The sequence below is a fragment of the Mauremys mutica genome, chromosome 16, assembly GCF_020497125.1.
Source record: "Mauremys mutica isolate MM-2020 ecotype Southern chromosome 16, ASM2049712v1, whole genome shotgun sequence".
Taxonomy (NCBI): Eukaryota; Metazoa; Chordata; order Testudines; family Geoemydidae; genus Mauremys; species Mauremys mutica.
The window spans coordinates 12,120,799-12,139,980 of record NC_059087.1 but is presented as its reverse complement, the minus strand read 5'-3'; the positions used below and the strand labels follow the sequence as shown (position 1 = coordinate 12,139,980).

The 19,182-nt window shown below is 40.1% G+C and overlaps 1 protein-coding gene across 4 annotated transcripts in view; it reads left to right on the top strand.

Annotated features, from left to right (window-relative positions):
- Positions 1-19,182, top strand: part of RIMBP2 (RIMS binding protein 2) — a 338,869-nt gene that overhangs the window by 222,898 nt on the left and 96,789 nt on the right. For all 4 annotated transcript variants that reach the window (XM_044989706.1, XM_044989705.1, XM_044989709.1 and 1 more), the window contains one exon: positions 14,176-14,280. In XM_044989706.1, the coding sequence (XP_044845641.1) occupies positions 14,176-14,280 (105 nt within the window). The remainder of the gene's footprint in view (positions 1-14,175; positions 14,281-19,182) is intronic.

Sequence of the window (19,182 nt, the reverse complement as noted above, 5' to 3'; positions counted from 1 at the left end):
AAATGAACTGTAAATCCATGGCTCATGAGACGCCTGAAAAATAGACTGCTGTGAATTGACAGTAATTTGCATTTAATCAAGTTTAGTGTCAAAATAAGAACTGTTATTGGCTGGGCTTTTACACCAGAAGACATTGATGTGAGCAGTAAAACCTGTCTTCTAGTTCAGTATATATTTCGCCTATTAGATCCATAGATATATATTTTGCACTTGCAACTCTGCTAGGCAGATGGGTGCAAGCTGAGGGCTTATTTATTATTATTGCAAAAAAGAGTAAAGAACCTATGCACAATTCAGGAAGGTAATCTGATGGAGTATGCACCTCAACACTGCTTGGATGTGAAATTTAGCAAACATTGACTTGAATTGAATTACTCCATTTTATACTGTTGTAGAGCAGACCCTGATGCAAGGGTCTTTGTTTGAAAGTGCTGTTGACTTGGGCCTGGTCTACACTAGGGTGAGGGGTCGAACTAAGGTACGCGACTTCAGCTACGTGAATAGCGTAGCTGAAGTTGAACTACCTTAGTTCGAACTTCTTACCTGTCCAGACGCCGCGGGATCGAAGTCCGCGGCTCCCCCATCGACTCCGCCACCGCCGTTCGCGGTGGTGGAGTTCCGGAGTCGACGGGAGCGCGTTCGGAGTTCGAACTATCGCATCTAGATTAGACGCGATAGTTCGAACTCCGAGAAGTCGAACGCTACCCGTCGACCCGGCGGTAAGTATGGACGTACCCTTGTTTTCCACTAAAATAACATTTGTAACAATATCAGTGCTTTTTTCCCTGATACTTTGTATGAGACAAAAGTGAGTATGACCCCTGTGGATTTGCTGCTATGGGCAACTGAATGCGTTTTATCTTCTCTTCTGAAACCTATTGGAAATACAGGTGAAATAAATTAATATTTGTGAAATTTAAAACTCCCTTTCTCTGATCTTCAAAGCAACCCATCTGTTTAGATATTTTCCTTAAGATCGGCTGGATTGCAGCAAAGCAGCAACATCTTGTTGTGCTATAGCCTTTCCCCTAAGGAGCAAAACATGACATGTGGAGCCGTATCTCCTTTTTGCTGTGTGGCAGTAATCAGCATTTCTGATAAATGTGTGCTACTGAGATGCTAGGAATTGGAATTTTTACAAGAAAAGAGAATTTCTGTGATGACAGCATCCAGGGAAGCTGCATTTAAAAGTGTCCCAGCCATAATATAATAAAGTGGTACTTGAACCAAAACCACCCTTGAGTTTTTATCTGAATCTGAATGACATGATCAGCTGAATCGAATCATTGTATCCAAACAGCCCCGAACTTTGGGGAAGTTCAAATTCTCTTATGAATTTTGCCACTCAGATCCATCTCTATAATTTGTCTCAACAGTACTAGCATCAGCACAAGGCAGCTAGAATTTGACTGCCAGAAATTTCACATTTGAGCTCACAGTCATACATAGCAAGCCTGATTTTTGAGGATTCACTGTCAAGGCAGACAATTGATGGGAGAGGAAAGAGAGTGGTAAAGTGACTTGCTTAATATCCTGCACAAGGTAAATAATGGAGTTGGGATTAGAGCCCAGATCTCCTAACTCTCAGTTTTGTGCCCTATCCACTTGACGACACTCATGCTCAGGGGTCACATTTGAAAGTTCAGAGGTAATTACTTTATTCAGGTTTGTAGAGAGGAGGTTGGGAGGTTAAGCCCGGACCCTTGTTTAATTTATTTATTCTCATTAACACGTATGTTTGCACACTAAGGGGCTGATCCAACTCAATTTACTCAATAAGGACTCCCATCTAGTTCAGTAGTAAAGAGTGTGGCATGGTTGGGCTCTTCCAGTGATGCTAAAGATAATAATGATACATAGGTAGTGATCCTGCAAACTGCCCTGCACAAGCAAAGGGCAGGGTCTGTGCAGAGCAGTTTATAGGATTGGGCCACCGTTTGCAGCCTGCTGCTTTCTGGTTTGAATGAGTGCTGTTTTAGCAGTATGATCCAGAGGGAGAGCACTGAAAGAAGAGACAAGTGTTTGTGGCTCTCAAATTATGTGAAATGTGAGAGCTGGTTGGGAGATGATTTTTTTTTCCTTTGGAGAAAAAAAATCAAGTTTTCATTAAAATAAAACCAATTTTCAGTTTTTGGCAACTAAAACAGAAAATTTTTCATTTTGAAGCCAGTGGTTTTCAGCTGATGAATATTTTCACCCAAAACTGTTTTTTCCCTCCAAAAAAATGTTTGTAAAGAAACTCCTTTATTTTTAATGAGAAAGCTTTCTGTGAAAAAACTTCTGAACAGCTGTAGTAAACATGAAAAACTTTTAATTATTGTGCTAAGAAGAGAGAGAGAGAGAGAGAGAAAGAGAGAGCGAAGGGTCTTTGGGAGCAAGAGTCCTCAGATAAAGCACATTCCAGTAACATGCAGGCAGAAAAGGTTCCAAAAGAGGATAATTGGATTCGTTTCTTGCTTTCTGTCTCTTTCTCTCACACTCATGCAGAACTCAACAGTTTGCGTGATTTGCCAAGGTTTGTAAAAGTTGTGAGAAGCAAGACACTGTGCTTCTCTCTCTCTCCCCCCACCCCTTTTCTGAAGGCTTTTAAAAGACAAATTATCTCAACGCTAGGTCCCCAATTTTAGAAGTTCTCAAGTGTTTACAGTGAATATGCAAGTGTACAAAGATGTTTTATGCACATATATCCCTGTTGTGTACACACCCTTTATGGGCCTAGAATTGCTGCACACTAGCACACTAGCACGCACACTAAGCTGTGGGCATGCTTTTTAATATTGCAGTGCACTGATGTCTCCATACCCATTTGTTATCCAGTTAATTTTCATAAAAGTGACCTTTCTGAGGGTAACTTATTCCATCTCTAAACTTAAAGCATGTTCCCCACAGACTTCTTTATTGATTAAATTTCTACTGTAATGATTGTCTATAATAATAGTTCCGCTGTAACAGTTTTCCATATCACATGTTCCACGACCATAATTGGCACTGATTGGCCCCTTTGTTGGCAGTTTAGCAGGAAAGCTAAAGATAGAATTAGCCAAAGAAAGTGACCATTTCTTACTTCTAAAGATGGATGCTCCAGGTCAAAGCTGAGGTGCATTGGCAGGGCAGTGTGAGGAAACTTGTTCTGCTGTTTCCCAGCTTGTCTGTCAATGATATCTTCAGTGTGTTGTCGATATTACATCTTTCAACAGGGATATTTTAGGGGCCAATCCTATGAGGTGCTGAGCTCCCTAAATTCCCATTTTGTCTGTAAAGGGTTCTGAGGGCAAACTTTTAAAATAGATTTCCATGAGTCACTGAGCCAAGAGCATTAAGATGCATTTAGATCGGCTAGGGACTCAGCTATGCCTGGAACTCTTACTCTCAGACAAACCTGTAACTACCAGCCATGCTCCCCGTGTCAGATGTTATGGCTAAAATAATCTATTGTGGATTTACTGCAATTATCTAATCAAAGTAATGCAGCATTTATTCTTCTTGGGTTTAATCCAAAGGTGAAAAACTAGGGACTAAATTAAGTAAACCACACAGTTTCCCTCCAGTTTATGGCTTCTCCAATCTCATGTATTCCTCCATAAATGAAACACTTTCTCACAGCTGAATTCCCAAAAGTCTCATGTTAAGGAAGAAGTCTGGCATACTGCAGGCTGACATTTAAAAGTAAAAGTAATTTGTAATGCTTCATTTACTAAAGATGTTATAACCAACAAAACTGTTTCTCTAATATCTCTCCTCTGTGACTTCTCCCACGTAGCCCTCTTTCGCTACAGCACCACTTGTGAATGCTTATTTCCCTCTCAGATACACATTTCTGTCTCCCCCAACCCTCTTTTCTTCTGTCATTTGAATGGTCATGAACACATTTAAATCTGTGGCTTCCAAGAAAGAAACGAGAGGGTCATATTTAGTCTTCCCTGAGCACAGTTATAAAGCTGCACTCTTTTTGTTACCCAGGCAGAGATGTTGATATGGAGATGGGAAAACAATATAAAGGATTCACAGGGTCTGTCCAAAGAAAATTTGACCACGTACCCTACCTAAGGATGAAAGCAAAGGCCACAGGGCTGCTCCAGTTAGTGGAACATGCTGCAGCTTGCCTCTTAAACAATAAACGCTGAAGGAAATGTGCTACACACTGGACCTCTGTATGCTTAGCTGGCTCTTTACTGCCGCAGTTGCAATCAGCATTGGTGCTCGAGTTGGATCTCTCTTAGTTTCAGTGGGAAAGGGTAGTAGATAGGCGTTTAGCAGAGGAGCCCCTTGACTTTGGAAATTGAATCCCGGTGCTTGGTCTCTTAGACTTCAGGGCCTGCATGATGCAAAGCCCATCGTTTTTTACCGGCCTTTGGGAAAAGTGGGTGAACTGAATATTTGGGTGGTTGAAGATATTGCTTTGGGAATTCTAAGGAAATACTTTTTAATGCAACATACCGTTAACTTGTGATATTCACTGCTGCAAGCTATTGTAGAGACAAACAATTTACTGAGATTAATGCAGGATTAAATATATATGTGGATAAGAGCATCCAGAGTTATATTAATTAGAACAAAATTGAAAGGCTTGATATACAGGTTATAAGATGCTTATTAGTTGGAGTGAGGAGGATATTTCTCTCATACTGTAGTGTTACACAAATCACACCTTATTGTGAAGTGTCTGGCATTTTATTTCTTCCTCTGAAATTTCTGGCATAGTAACAGGATAATCAGCAATTAACTTATTTTGGCATGACTATTCCTGCCATGCCTCCGTGGATAAGCCACTGTTACTCCCTCTTTGAAGCAATTTTCATCCACCAAGTCAATCAGTAACTTTAAAGTTTCCCTTCAAGTCTGCAGTATTTATTTCTCTATTTTCCAGTGCCCTATTTTCTTCATTTATGGCTCCAGTAAAGTCATGAGAGGTCATCAAAATGTGTCATATATTTTACTAGGCTTCTCGGTAAAGATGCTAAGCCAATATAAAGTTATTAAAAACAGATGATGGCTCAGAGCGGCTCCTTAGCTCCTGGACAAAAACCTCCTAAGGTTTCAGTTTATAAATGGCTCTTATTCAGGGTGCTCTATTTTATGGATTTTTTTTTTAGCAATGCCTTGTCTTTATCAGAGCCAAACCTCTGCAAGCTGGTGGCTGGTGGGATGATGAACTGGCCTCATATACCCGACCTTAAATCTTGATGTCACTTTTCATAGTCTGCTTCGTAGCTCTTTTTTGAGATTTCCTGGGGCTCATTTTCTAAGGAATGAGATAAAGGGTTGAGTCTTCACCAAAAGCAAATCTCTTGTCTTTTTTTCTTCTGGGCTATTGTTAAAGAGAGTACTTTTGCCAGATTGCTCCTTCCCAGCTCACCTCAATCATGACCTGGTGGGATGAAGCCCGAGTGCATTGAGAGAACATGTTAGACTCTTGGCTTCAAGCTCTAAGTCTCTCTTTTTTCTTGTTTTTCTTTTTTTGAGCAAAGACCGTGGCAGTGCTGAATGGCATCAAAACGATGCTGGGAGGTAGATGGGAATGGATGATTCAGCAAGTTTAGAGCACTAGCTAAAAGGGAAGCTAAGCACTGCTGGTTTTGTAGCCTATTTTAAATAGCTACTGAAACCGGCCACTTAAAGAGATGGGTCTTCAAATAAAGCTGGAGCCCAGTGGTGTTCAGTGATCACTCAGTGGTTACGGCGTTTGCCTTATTCTGTGCTAGTTCCAACTGGCTCCACATAACGACAAGAGCTTCACAGTGTTCTGCTCAGACTCACGGCTTGGGAAGCTCAGCCCTTAAAGGAACAGTCCAAAATATCCTGGTACTCAGATACACCCAGATACTTTGGGGTGATCTTTTAAGACAGGAGTTTGTCTGTTACTAGTGGTCTTTTGCACGTTTCATTTCACGAGGTTCACATGATTCCCAGTTTCTAGGGAATGCTTCTGAACCCAATATTCAGTTTATGCAGATGGGTCTGAGTGAAGTAGGAACAGTGTTTACTCCTTGTTTTATAAGACAAGTGTTTTTCAATATTTTCGTCATTGGGAACTATTCCCATCCCTTCTATCATGTAGCTACATTGTCTCAGTACACAAACATTTCATTGAAAGATTGCTTTGTAATGTATTAGCAAACAATGCTTTTTTTGTGTAAGGAGAAAGAGGACGTAATTGAATAAAGATGACATTTAGCTTGTTGATGATAATGTTGTTTAAAGATCCTAAAGTAGCTTTGCATCCCATAAGCCACTGACTGTGATTTTACTACATACTATGGGGACTTTGGATCCTCTTAAGCCTCAAAAGCCAGAGAAAAGGCAGTGTTTGTGGTGTTCCTCTAAGTCAGATTTTTCCTTCACAAATACGTTTCTATGAGGAAAAATGTCTAGTCTTGCAGAAGCTTATATTCCCTGCTCTGTGCCACAAGCCTCAACTGCTTGTAGCTCAATTGCTGCAGGGATTCCTGGGCTGGGGCTGCAGGAGCATGTGCAGATTACCTTTTCCTGTGCCTCTGGCGGCTAGCCCCACAAAACCCTCTGTTCCCTGCTCTGTGCCTCATCCCTCTGCTGCCGCAGGCTAGGTGCTGGGGAGGCCAGGGGACTTTAAGTGGCCAGTTGCACTGCAGCTTGTAGGGCTCAGGCTAGAGAGGCTCCATATGCACTAGAAGTCCCCCAGCGGTATCAAGTGGGACTGCACCCAGTAGAGCATCCACCGCATTACACATTTATGGTACTACCACGCTGCTGGTAAAAGACCTCGTAGTTCTCCCTGGCTTTCTGGTGAGAGACTCTGTTTCCTAGTGTCATGACACGTGTTCTGCCTAAATCCTGGCCTGGCCTGGCCTGTACAGACATGGAAGGGATTTATTTCACTGCATCCCTGCCCTCTGCACTATAGTCAACAGATTTCTGAAGCTGGCCCCTTTCTACATGCTGCAGTGGAGTTCAGCACATAGACCGTAGTTTGCAGCAAACCAGCAGCTCTGAGTAGCACATGAAGGCAGGAGGGAGGTTGGGGACTTTCACAGGAGAAAGCAAAGGCTCACACTAGTACCTTTAAGGGAACCTATCCCTAGTTAGCATTGCAAGCTGAGGTCACAATCAGAATCAGAGCTGTGGTGCTACTGTGGCCCAGGTAATTTTCAGTTTCCCCAAACTTGTTTACTCAGTCTCTCTGCCCAGTTGCGTCCTGGGGAATATCTCTTACCAGACTACTTTAGTTTAGCAAAATGTACACAGAGCACACTTATGTTGGAAGCCATTCCATAGTGAGTTCTGTGTTCCCTTTGCAGTTTAGAAAAGGCCCGAGGGACTTCCAACGATGGTGATGTTGTCTCAGTGGTGGGAGAGGAATATGACCTCAGCAGTGACATTTTTGGCTTGGAAGAGTCAGAGGCAAAAATTAGGATGGCTAAGGACATCGACAAGGGCGTTAGCCCTGAGGATAATGAGGAAAGGGCATTAAAATGATATTAAAATGACTGGTCATGAGGAGATGGGACAGTAAGAGTCAGTGATGATATGATGGTGCAGTCCTGATACAGTGGAAGCTGAGTGCAGGTGGACTTGTTTTGCTCTGACCTATTTCTAACCAATACACAACAAATTACTTGGTGCATATAGATAGATAGATAGATAGATAGATAGGCATGGCAAAAAATAATAATAATTTTTCTGAATAATATCTGTTTATTTTAAGAATTTTTCTATATTGATTCATTTAAACTTTCACAGTTGCAGGAAATTGGGGGGTATAAGAGAACGGGGTAGGATCTGACAATATTTAATTAATGGCAGTGAATGTTGAGATTCAAACCATTAAACTTTATAACAGTTAAAACACACATTGTCAACATCGCATGTCAAAGTATTCAAAGTAAATATCTTTAAATCAAATTCTCAATAAGTTCTCAAGCAGAATTTTCCTTACTTTGATGATTTGTACATTTTGATTATTATCGATGGAGATATCTTTTCATCTGTGTTTGTACAGCGAAATCAACATTTACAGATATTTACTGATAAAAATCTAATTTTTCCAAGCCTACCTGTGTAGTAGTCCTGCCATTTCCCCCTCACAGCTGCAGTTACTCTCTGTTGGCCAGTGACTGGGGAGATGCATTAGAAAACATTGTGTCATGGAACCAAAGTGTTAGATCACTCGCCTTTTCTCCCAGAACTCTTCCCTCATTAGGGTTCCTCTTCTCTCACCTCAAGCATTCATGATATTGCATATCAATTCTCTCTAGTGTTGCTGGGACCAAAACACCCTGAGCTGTAGTTTTCTGGTTTAATTAATCTTTTTTCAGCTCATGCGCTAGGTGCTGAAAGAAAATCCCCGATAAAAGTTTCCAGAGCTCTCTGGGGAGGTAGAGGCATAGTTTGGGGACTGGTATTGAGAAGCAGGCAGTTTACTGCTCCAGAGGCTTTGCTATCCAGACAGCTCTGCAAATATGTGGTATTTTTAAAGAGATGTGGACAGTTTGAATGGCTTACATGATAAAAACTCTTAGTTTAAAAGAATTACAGGTGCTTGTTTTAATCACATATTTAACCACTGACAATGGTCAGGACAGCTTTACAGTTTCCAATATATATGTTTTTCTGATTGTACTTAACTGTCTTATTTCTGTATTGGGAGGGACATTAACATATGCAATGTGAGTATTATATATGATAAATGATGTCCAAACCACATTATCAAATAGGGTAATATTTCTAAGATTTCATGGTACCAGTGCAGCACCATTTTTAACAATAGAATCAGGAATGTAGCACAAGAAAGTTGGTTTGGATATGAAGTTCAACCCCAGTTTCACAGATCTATGGTCAACCTCTGAAGTGAACTGCTTGGGAGAAGCTCTTTGTAAACATGCACAAACCTAGCTCATTGCTCACTTTCAAATCCCTTCTTAAAATCCACCTGTGCTGGGATACCTACAAAAAATTTACAGTGGCCAGGCAGGTAGTGTGCTGAGACCACTGCCTATCATGCTGATCAATATTATCTCCCTGTTTCTTTGTGCTGTCCATCTACCCGTTGTCTCTTGTCTTATACTTTGGTTGTAAGTTGTTTGGAGAAGGGACCATCTTTTGGGTCTGCTTGTACAAAGCTTAGCACAGTGGGGTCCTGATTGAGGACTGGGGATCCTAGACACTACTACAGTGCAAATAACAACAACCTTTTGCATGCTATTTGACCTAATGTACATCAGGAAATGGATGGAATTAACTTGGTATTATTTAATTCTCATTTTACCCTTGAAAAACTTAGCTTAAAAATGGCCAGCTGATTTCCCATCTCTGAAAAGGTTTGAAGAATATTAAGTCTGGTTTTCATGTTAAGAAAGAAATTTAGTTATTCCTTCTATCATGTCAGGATGTATTAACTCAGCTGAGGAGTAAGTACCAGAATGTGCCGAATTAGCTAGCTCTCTGAAAAGTTAAATATAGGTAGCCTCTCACAGAAAATAGTTTTTTCCTGATGTGCAGTAGGCCATCTTTTCCCCTTCACTCTGCCGCGACAGCAGTGTCTGCAAGAGCAGATGACAAGCCCTTTGATCATTATGTTCTGGTGTGAATTAAGTTTGCACCACATTCAGTGTCACATCCTACTTATCTTTAGGAAACAAGGCTCTGATATTTGAAAGTCAGTTGAGTCAGTGTTAATGTCGGCAACCAGTTATAAATATCCGGGCTTTAAAAATAATTCTGCTCCCAGGGTAAGGTTTTCTACCAGTTTTCTTGCAGTTGTACATAATGTCAGCTTCCTCTGCAAAACCTCTTCCCCTCTAATAGGCTTGTTGTGAGGGATGGTGTGCTCACAAAAGCTGACACAGGCAGGGCTTCTGAGCAGAGCCCCTCTGCATCCTTTAAGGGGGCTTCCAAAGGCAACTCCTGGTAGAAGAAGCAGACAGGGAGCTGGAGTATAGCTGCATAGGACTAAGATGCAACAAGAGAGGCTTCTGCAAGCCCACTAGAATCTGCTTCATAGTGGGAATCCTGCCTCTGATCTGGGAGAAACTCTACAAGATCCGGCACCCCCTCCACTCCACCTTAAGGTTCCTTCCCACATTTTTTTCTGCAGGAAGAAGTGACCTGCCCTAGTGTTTTTAAATGTGTGGTCTTCCCCGTGTTTTCTGTGTGCTCTTCTAAATGTATATTTTCTTCACGACATCTGAATGACTCCATGTTTGGAAACTGAATAATCCTTTTTAAGAGGAGGGAAAAATGTGTGTGTGTGTGTGTGTGTGTGTGTGTGTGTGTGTGTGTGTGTGTGTGTGTGTGTGTGTGTGTGTGTGTGTGTAAGGCCAACCATAGCATGGACAGGTGGAATGCAACCACCTTTGTACTGCTCTGCCATGTGATAGACACAGAATTACATCCTGAAGTCGCCCGTTAGTTGCAAAAGCCTGCGTAAAACCTTTCTGTGTCACCTGCCTTTAAAGTCATAAAGTGGGAATTAAAAGTGCCCAAACCTTCTGTGTGGCAGATCCTTGTTTCTTAAGGATGAAACTTTGGAGATAAAAGGTTTTGTTTACACCAAAGAAGGAATGATATGCCGTTGTTTTCTCTGAAAACTTAATGCTATCTCCTCCTCCACCTGCTTTTGCTGTCCCGACGTGGTTAGATTGTAAAGCAACATTTCAGCAATTATAATACACCGCTGAAGACTTGCACTAAAATGACTCTGAGATGCACTGAGGTCAGACTAGATGACCTAATGTTCCCTGAAATTGGTGACTTTATGAATTGCTGATTACCAAATATTGAGATTAAGCAAACTGACAAAAGAAAAGAAAAAAGCTCAATGAATAAGCCCCCTGCATTGCCATATGTACTTTGTCCATTTATTTTTACAGATCTAGTTTAATATTATTAATTATTTATAGTTTCTTCATAGTAAATGTGCTGTATCAGGTTTTGTAAAAAATGTTAAGTCTTAGTAACATCCGACTGAGCTACAGCAAATCTGCTATTAAATCTTTGAGGTGTGGAATGAGGTTACTGGATTTTTTGTAAGAATGTTTGTCTTTGCAGATTATCCTAGTGAGAATTGTATTGTACTGTGTATGGCAGTGGCCCTGGAGGTTTTTCGCCTTCCTCCGCAGCATGGGGCAGGGGTCGATTGCTGGAGGATTATCTGCTACTTGAAGTCTTTAAATCAGGATTTGGGGACTTCAACATCTGAGTCAAGGGAGAGAATTATTTCAGGAGTGGGTGGGTCAGCTTTTGTGGCCTGCATCTTGCGGGAGGTTAGACTAGATGATCATAATGGTCCCTTCTGATCTTAAGTTCTATGATTCTATGTTCTGCCCCAGTGTTGCCCTTAATGTAAGACATTTAAGGAAGTGCCATCAATGCCTGCATCCTGTAAACTACTATATGAGAGCTGCTGAAAGCACCTGGGTAAAAGATACATGGTCTGATTCTAATGTCAATCAGGAGTAACTTTACTAAGTCACTGGAGTTACCCAGTGTACATGAGAGGAGAATCAGTCCCGCAACCTTCGGCCATAGCCAAATGCTGAGAAAAGTAGATATTTCCTATCAACATATTGGGGTAACTTTGTAAAACACATGAGGATTTAAAGCCTGTAGCCCTGGTTATAAACTCTGCAGTCAAGAGGCTAAATCCTCAACAGAAACTGCACAAAACCCTAGGTAGAGTTCAGAATAGGCTCCACTGAAGTGCAAAATTGCGGGATGAAATCAGACTTGTCTTGAAGGCAGAGAAGGTGCATTGGCTTTCTGTTTCGTGCCTGTTCATGGGCCTGTGTGACTGATGATATTTCTCTAAAGGGATACAGTGGAGTGCTAACATTTCTCTTCCAAAGATAATATTCCGGGCATTGTGTGTCTGCTATTAGAAAGACATTACTGGACTCTCCTCTCTTGTTGGCTGTTTAAATAAAATAGTGTCTCCAAAGTAAAATTAACGTAAGTGTGCTGTACAGTTTTCTCAGAGTGAAACATTTGTAGACACTAGAGTTCAGCAGCAGCCATTTGCTTGAAAGTAGGTTGCAAACACCATTGCAGAAGGTTAGAAAAGCACGGTGCCACCTGAGAACCCAATTTATGTGTGTGAATCCATGATTTTCAAATATACCTTCCACCTCCTTCACCTAATTCCACCAGCAGTGGCGTCTGAACAGTCCAGGTAAACAACCTGCCCATGTCCAATGTAAAGGAATGGGAAGGACTTTATTTTCACAGAATGTGGACTTTTTAACCACTAACAGGGTTTTAAATTAATGCTTGTCACTGTTGTCAAGAGAAGCTGTTCAGCAGCTGCTGATTACTCGCACAAGGAATGGTTCTAATCAGTTTCTGTTTAAATGCTGGTCCACCACTTCTAGCCCTGGTCCCTTAGTTCCTTTTGTTCTTGATTGTTAGCCCACAAATGAAGGTGTATGCCTGTCAACTCTGAATTTTGAAATAACCACTTAACTTTGCTTGAATTCATTCAAATGGCTAATGCCAGAGTCTTTTTTTTTTTAAGGCATAGGGGAGGCTGCATTCTTGTTCCAAGTCATGCACTCTAGGTAACAAAGTATATTAAATCCTCTTGTTTGTGTTTACTAGACCTGTGCTCCACGTTGAATCATTCCTTTATTTCCTCGCAAACGTCAGCAGGAAAGTACCAGTAGGAGAACTAGTGCTGCAGAGCACAACAAAAAGTTGCTAACTTCTTCCCAGTGTGCTGTTGTGTTCTGATGGGCCCTGTGGAACTCTTAAATGAAAAGAATAGTCAGTTGCCTGTGCTGGGGATGGTGGAGCAGATTTAAACTCACACGAACAGTTTTTAGGCTATATTAGCTTTGTGGGAAGGCGTAACAGATTGAAAGTTACACAACATAAACAACATTTTTTAAAATGACTAATGATTTTTGGATGCCTTGATTTTTAGTCAACCAAGTTGAGATGCCTTAAAAGGGCCCGATTTTCAGAAAGTGATGAGCACCCACTCTCTGAAAACCAGGCCTTCTTAAGGTGTCTCAGAGTAGGCACCCACGCAATAATTTATAAACCCTAAATCAGTAGTTCTGACGATCTTGGGCTGTGGTTTTTTACTAACTCATCAATAAAAAGTAAACATTAAAGAACTCAACCATCAAAGTGAAACCAGATAGAATATTGAAGATGTTGCTGTCTTCTTAGCAAATACATCCATATTGGTACCAGCCAACCTCTTTATACTATCCCCCTTTGTTATTAATACCACGTAGCCCAGAATGATAACTCATTAAAGAAGACAAACAATAGACCCACTTGGGTAAGACCTTTCTCTACTACACAGTGAGAAATTCTGACCCCCATTAAAGTCAGTGGCAACCCAGTATCATTTCTGCCCGCAAGCACAGTTAACTGCTATGGCCACAAGTACCATATTGTGCTTGTGCTCTCAATCTGTAATATCGGCTTCAGCAGGGAAGAGATCGGAATCTAGGAAGAGATCTTTTTCTAATTCTCATTTATTGCACAAGGTGATTTGGAAGTATAGTAATATGAAGCTGAACTTTGTCATCCTTTAATGAAAAAGATTAGTATCTACAAAGGATGTCTTCAGTTTGTGCTCTGAAGAGTGCTGCATCATATTAGTTTGGGTCATTAAATGAAGTTTTCTTTAAAAAAAAAGAAAACCCTATATTTTTCAGTATTGTGTAGTCAATTTTATCCAAATCCACCTATCTTATTTTTGCTGTGTATTTGTTGTTATAAATAATAGGCAGATAGAGATCAAGGTCAGAATGTTTCTTTATGATGAACATGCATAAAGCAAATGAGAGAACAGGATTCCAAATAAAGAATCAATTAGGGAATTTGTCAAGCTAAAATTTTCCTGAGATGAAACTATTTAATATGATACAGTTTGCAATGCTCTGATGAGGTGTCTAGGGTATGCAGTAACTCTGCCCTCTACTGGATGGAATATGAACTGCTCAACTGTGTGCCATGGGCGATATATATTGCTATCAACTAATGGAGATTCATATCAAACTAACCATGCACTGCAGTGGAAATATGCCCCTATGGCCTGATAGAATAAAAAATCTATTTGGTTTGCAGACCCTCGATACCACAGAGATGTTATACTGAGATCAGCATCATGCTTTAAAATGTTAGCATATTTGATTTCAGAAAAGTACATTAAAATCTTCTAATGAGTTGGTTTTCTTTCCCCTGAAACAGCATATGCGAGAGGCTGCTGAACGGCGGCAACAGCTGGAATTGGAGCATGAGCAAGCCTTGGCTGTTCTCAACGCAAAACAGCAGGAAATTGAACTCCTGCAGAAGGTAAGTGAAGAAAATGAAAACCAAGTAAAATGGCAAATTGCAGTGATTGGACATGGGTAAAGAAATAGATCTCTGAGTCTAGCTGAGTTTAATCTGAGTCCATCTAACCAGCATCTGCTTTCCAAAACTCAGTCTGCTCTTTTTCTAAAATGTCCAGACTGACTTCTCATGCAGTAATAGTGTATGTGTGTCTCAATCTTTGATTTGGATAGCTATATTTAGGCTTGGAAGGATTAGATTTTTATCTTAAAATATCAGTAAAAAATCTATTTTTACTGTACACACCCAAAGAGATGAAAAGATATTTCCATTAATGATAATTGAAATTTACACATAAGAAAAGTAAGAGACATTCTTCTTGAGAATTTATTAAAGTTTGATTTAAGGATATTTACTTTGTATATTTTGACATGCGATATTGACAATTTGCGTTTGAGTGTCTATAAAGCTTTAACTTTTTGAAGCTCAACATTCAGCCCCCTGCACTGAGGCAGGATTAAGTATTAATTAGACCATCCCTGACAGATGTTTGTCTAACCTGTTCTTAAAAACCTCCAATGACAGAGATTCCACAACCTCGCTAGGTAATTTGTTCCAGTGCTTAACTACTCTTACAGTTAGGAAGATTTTTCAAATGTCTAACCTAAATCATTAGCGCTCTTTCAGTCTTCTAGAATTTCCTAGGTATTCTAAGATTTATTAAAAATTAACATCAGTGGGCTAGAGATCTCCTCACTCAACTCTTTTAGGACTCTTGGGTGCATGTTGCCCAAGCCTGCTGATTTAAAAATATTTAATCCTAGCAGATTTATCTGATATCCTCCTCAGTTACTAATGGACTGAAAAGTACCTCATTATCTTCATATGATAAAATCCTTCTTCTTTCCCAAAACAGAATAGAAATATTTAATGAACACTTCTTTCACAAACTTTTACTGCATTATTATTAACAATTTTACCATCTCCATCTAGTAATGGATCTGTATCATTGCCAGAATTTATTTTGTTCCTAATATACTTAAAAACACCTTCTTATTGTCCTTTGTTCTGCCAGCCATGGAATTTTTCTTAATGTCTTTAGCTTCCCTTATCAAGTTTCTGAACTTCCTAACTGCTTTTTCCATTTGTAATATATTGCTTTTTTATTTCTAATTGCTGCTGTCTCTTCATCACTGAACCAGGATGGGTTTTTAACCAAAGTTGTCCTCTTTCTTGACTGTGGAATTGTTGCTTTTTTCCCAGTTAATACATTTTTTCTTAAAGAACTCCTAATTTTCATTCAAATTTTTCTGTCTAAATATTTCATCCCAATCAATTTTTCTCATAATTTTCTTCAGCTTTGGTAAATTAGCCCTTTTGAAGCATCTCTGTCCTCTTTGCCCATATTGAATGTAATCATGTCATGATCACTGCTCCCTAGGCGACCACCAACTTCCAGTCCAATGTAATTCATCTTTAGCCATCATAATGAGGTCCAAAATAGGTAGCTCATGTTGGCGGCAATGCTTTTTTGTTAGAAATTTATCATCTATAATTTTTAGAAACTTTAATGATGATTTACTAGTAGCTGCCTGAGACTCCAGCAAATGTCTCCCAAATTGAAGTCCCCTCAAACAATACTGTTTTCCCTTCACATACAACAGACCGGTGTTTAAGGAGTAATGCATCCTGTTGTCTGCTTTGAATTGGTGGTCTGTAACAAACCTCCTCCACCACCCCATCGCAAGCGTCAATAGTTGGTACATTGATCATCCTGGCTTCAATTTGACCCATACACTCTCCTTCACAATATAATTGGGGTTCTTAGTGTGTCTTTTCCATTGTCTTTCATCACATAGATTCCTGACACCTTAACATGTTCATTTATGAAAGGATGGAGATGTCTTTTCTATTTAGACTATGTTATTTGTGGTAGGGATATTCTCTTGCTGTGTGTATGTACAGAGCCTAGCACCTTGGGACCGATTTTGGTTGAGGCTTCTACCTTCTTCTGTAATACAAATAATTATAATACTAAAGAGAATATTCTGTAGAGATGCAAAAGTGAGGGGACTGGTTTGGCAAACCAGATGGATGAGGAGGTTCAAGTGGTTCAGGTGCTAGTCTGAGACTCAGGAGACCTGGGGTCAGTTCCTTGCTCCCCCATTGATATCCTGGGGGACTTTGGGCATGCCACTTAGTCCCTCTGGACCAGATTTTCAAAGATATTTAGGCACCCAGTGAGATTTTCAAAAGGGCCTAAGCAAGTTTGTGCCTGTTGTTTGTAATGGGAGGTAGGTGCCTAACCAATTTTGGTGCTCTTGAAAGTCTCACTAGGAGACTATCTGGATCTTCAGGAATCTAAATACCTTTCAAAATCTGATGCTCCGTGCATCAATTCTCAGTCTCTAAAATAGAGCTAGTACCCCACAGGGGTATTGTGAAAATAAATATCTTAATAGATTGTGAGCGCTGAGAGATATGGTAATGGGGGCCATATAAGAACTTAGCTAGATTGACCAGAGTTGGGAGGCTGTTCCGTGCACTGAAAGACTGTGTGAGAAACGGCATCTAAATGAATTAGTAACAGAGGTTAACATTAGGGCTGCACTGATCTGCTCCCTGAAGATTCGGCACTGGCTTACATTCAAAACCTGGGCTAACCTCTCCAGTTGCTTGTTAGGCTCTCATTAGGTTTGCCTTGCCCCCTTTTTTAATGTTGGATATAGCTAATTGCTTTAGACAGGCACATTAAAATACAACCAGCATGCACGAGGCAGTAATGTGGTGGTGTGATAGATTTGGAACTTGCATGTCATCAGCATTAATATGATAAGGTTCCAAGGTAATGTGCCCCATTAAACAAAGCCAAAAACTGCTGCTTTCTGATACCTTTGCTGTATTGTTTTGATAGAAGAATAAGTAATTATTATTTTTCTATGTACATGCATGCTTTTATCCCCAGCACGCAGTGTTTATCTAGTCCTTTGATCTCCAAAAAGAAGAACATAATATTGTTAATCCAGACTTTATGGTGATACAGACTCAGATAAAACAGTGATTCACCAGCAAAGTTTATTACGAGCCTGTGCAATGGAAGGGGGAGTTAACTGTTTATGCAGTTTTCCTGATCATTTATCAAGAGCTTGTATTCTGGATAGATTTTATTAAACTTGTGATGATTGATAATGTGCTGGTTTCTGTTACCTGTCATAATGTTTCCTGACACTCTAGGAATCAATATTTTATCAGATGCTAGCAAGAAGACATTATTATAGTACAAGAAGAAATATGACTATTCATCAGTGCCAAAGGAGATGTTGTTATCATGCAACAGATTAATGTTCAGTTTCAGTATACCGTCTACAGTGCCTTTAAGGTCTGATCCAACACCAATGCAGAGCAATAGGAGTCTCTCCACTGATGTTAATGAGAGTTGTATCCAATGGGTCAGATCCAGCGAAGTTAGTGCAGCTGCGCTGATGTACATCAGTGGAGGTTCTGCCGCATTACACTGGAATGTTTATGGGAAATGGTTGTCCTAATGAGGATTGCTTATAATGGTGTGTATGTGCAGGAGTAAGGAGTGTAGGGGCCTCGATAGTCGGTGTGCCACACTGGTACATTTTGCCTGCCTGACATAATGGTTAACAAAAGGTTTTGACGAATTCACAAATCTGGAGCAAACTTCATTAAAGTTCACTGAAAGGGAGATAAAATGAGGTTAGCAGGAAATTACTGGCTGCTACAGATTCCTTTGAGGTTTCTTAAAAGCCTTTGGCTCTCCCTAACCAGACTCAGATAACTGAATTTGTGATTGGCAGGACAAAACACTAAATTCTGTGCTAGACATCTCTCTCTGTTTTCTGTGCAGTGAAAAACATTTACGTGTTGTTTGGGGAAGTCAATCCATGCTCCACAGTCTCTCCTCTTGAACCCTTCTCCCCACCTCTTTCTATGTTACCAAAAGCCCAGGCTTAGGCATACCTCCCTTACAAAGGGTCACACGCTAGCATCTTTCAACTAAGGATCATAAAACAATTTACAAATGTTAATTAATCCTCAAAAATGCACCAGCACACAGGAAAGCGAGAGACCGATAACATTTTATCCACTAGAAATACAGTCACCTCTGGTGTGGAACAGAGTGTTCATTTAACAGTGCGCACGAATACTCCACAACAATTGAAGACAGGAAGTACAAATGAAAATGCAGGCATTGTTCAGATAGACAAACTATAACATTGTAATTGGGCCAGGACACTAATGTTCTGAGATCTTTAGTGGCCACACGGCCATCTGAAAAACACACATCTTGTACCAGAGCACCCCCTACTGGTTTAAGAAGGATGTCAATTCAAATGTTAACTCAGATCAATCAACATATATTTATTTACTTTGTAGTGTGCAATATAACCTTAACATATGATGTAGCCCATTACTGCATTTGGGTAGTTACCCCAGTGTGCATTATTATTTTTTAAGATCATGTTTATATTGACTAATGTTAGCTTGGGTAAACTTTCCAAATACACAAGGAGTTTATATAACCATAACAGTACCTACATGCACACCCCCACCCCACCCGCAAAAATCCCTCTTTTATAGTTCATTCAATCTGGTATAAACCTAGGGTAGAGTTTTCACTATATGTCTGCTAAAATGCCAGAAACTGATGTTTTAGCGGAATTTCACCACATTTTCATGGGCATAGAGATTTTACTTATATATAATCCTCTGTGCTGTCTATTGGTAAAACCTACATGTCCCATTTAAAATTAATATGTTTATATTTTTTAATTTAGCTGAACTATAACCTAAATAACAGTTCCCAAACTGATTTATGGGCCACCTGTGGTTTATGAAGCACTTGCTAGAGGCATGCAAACAGCTAATTGGTCAGGGAAGGATTAAATAGCTAAT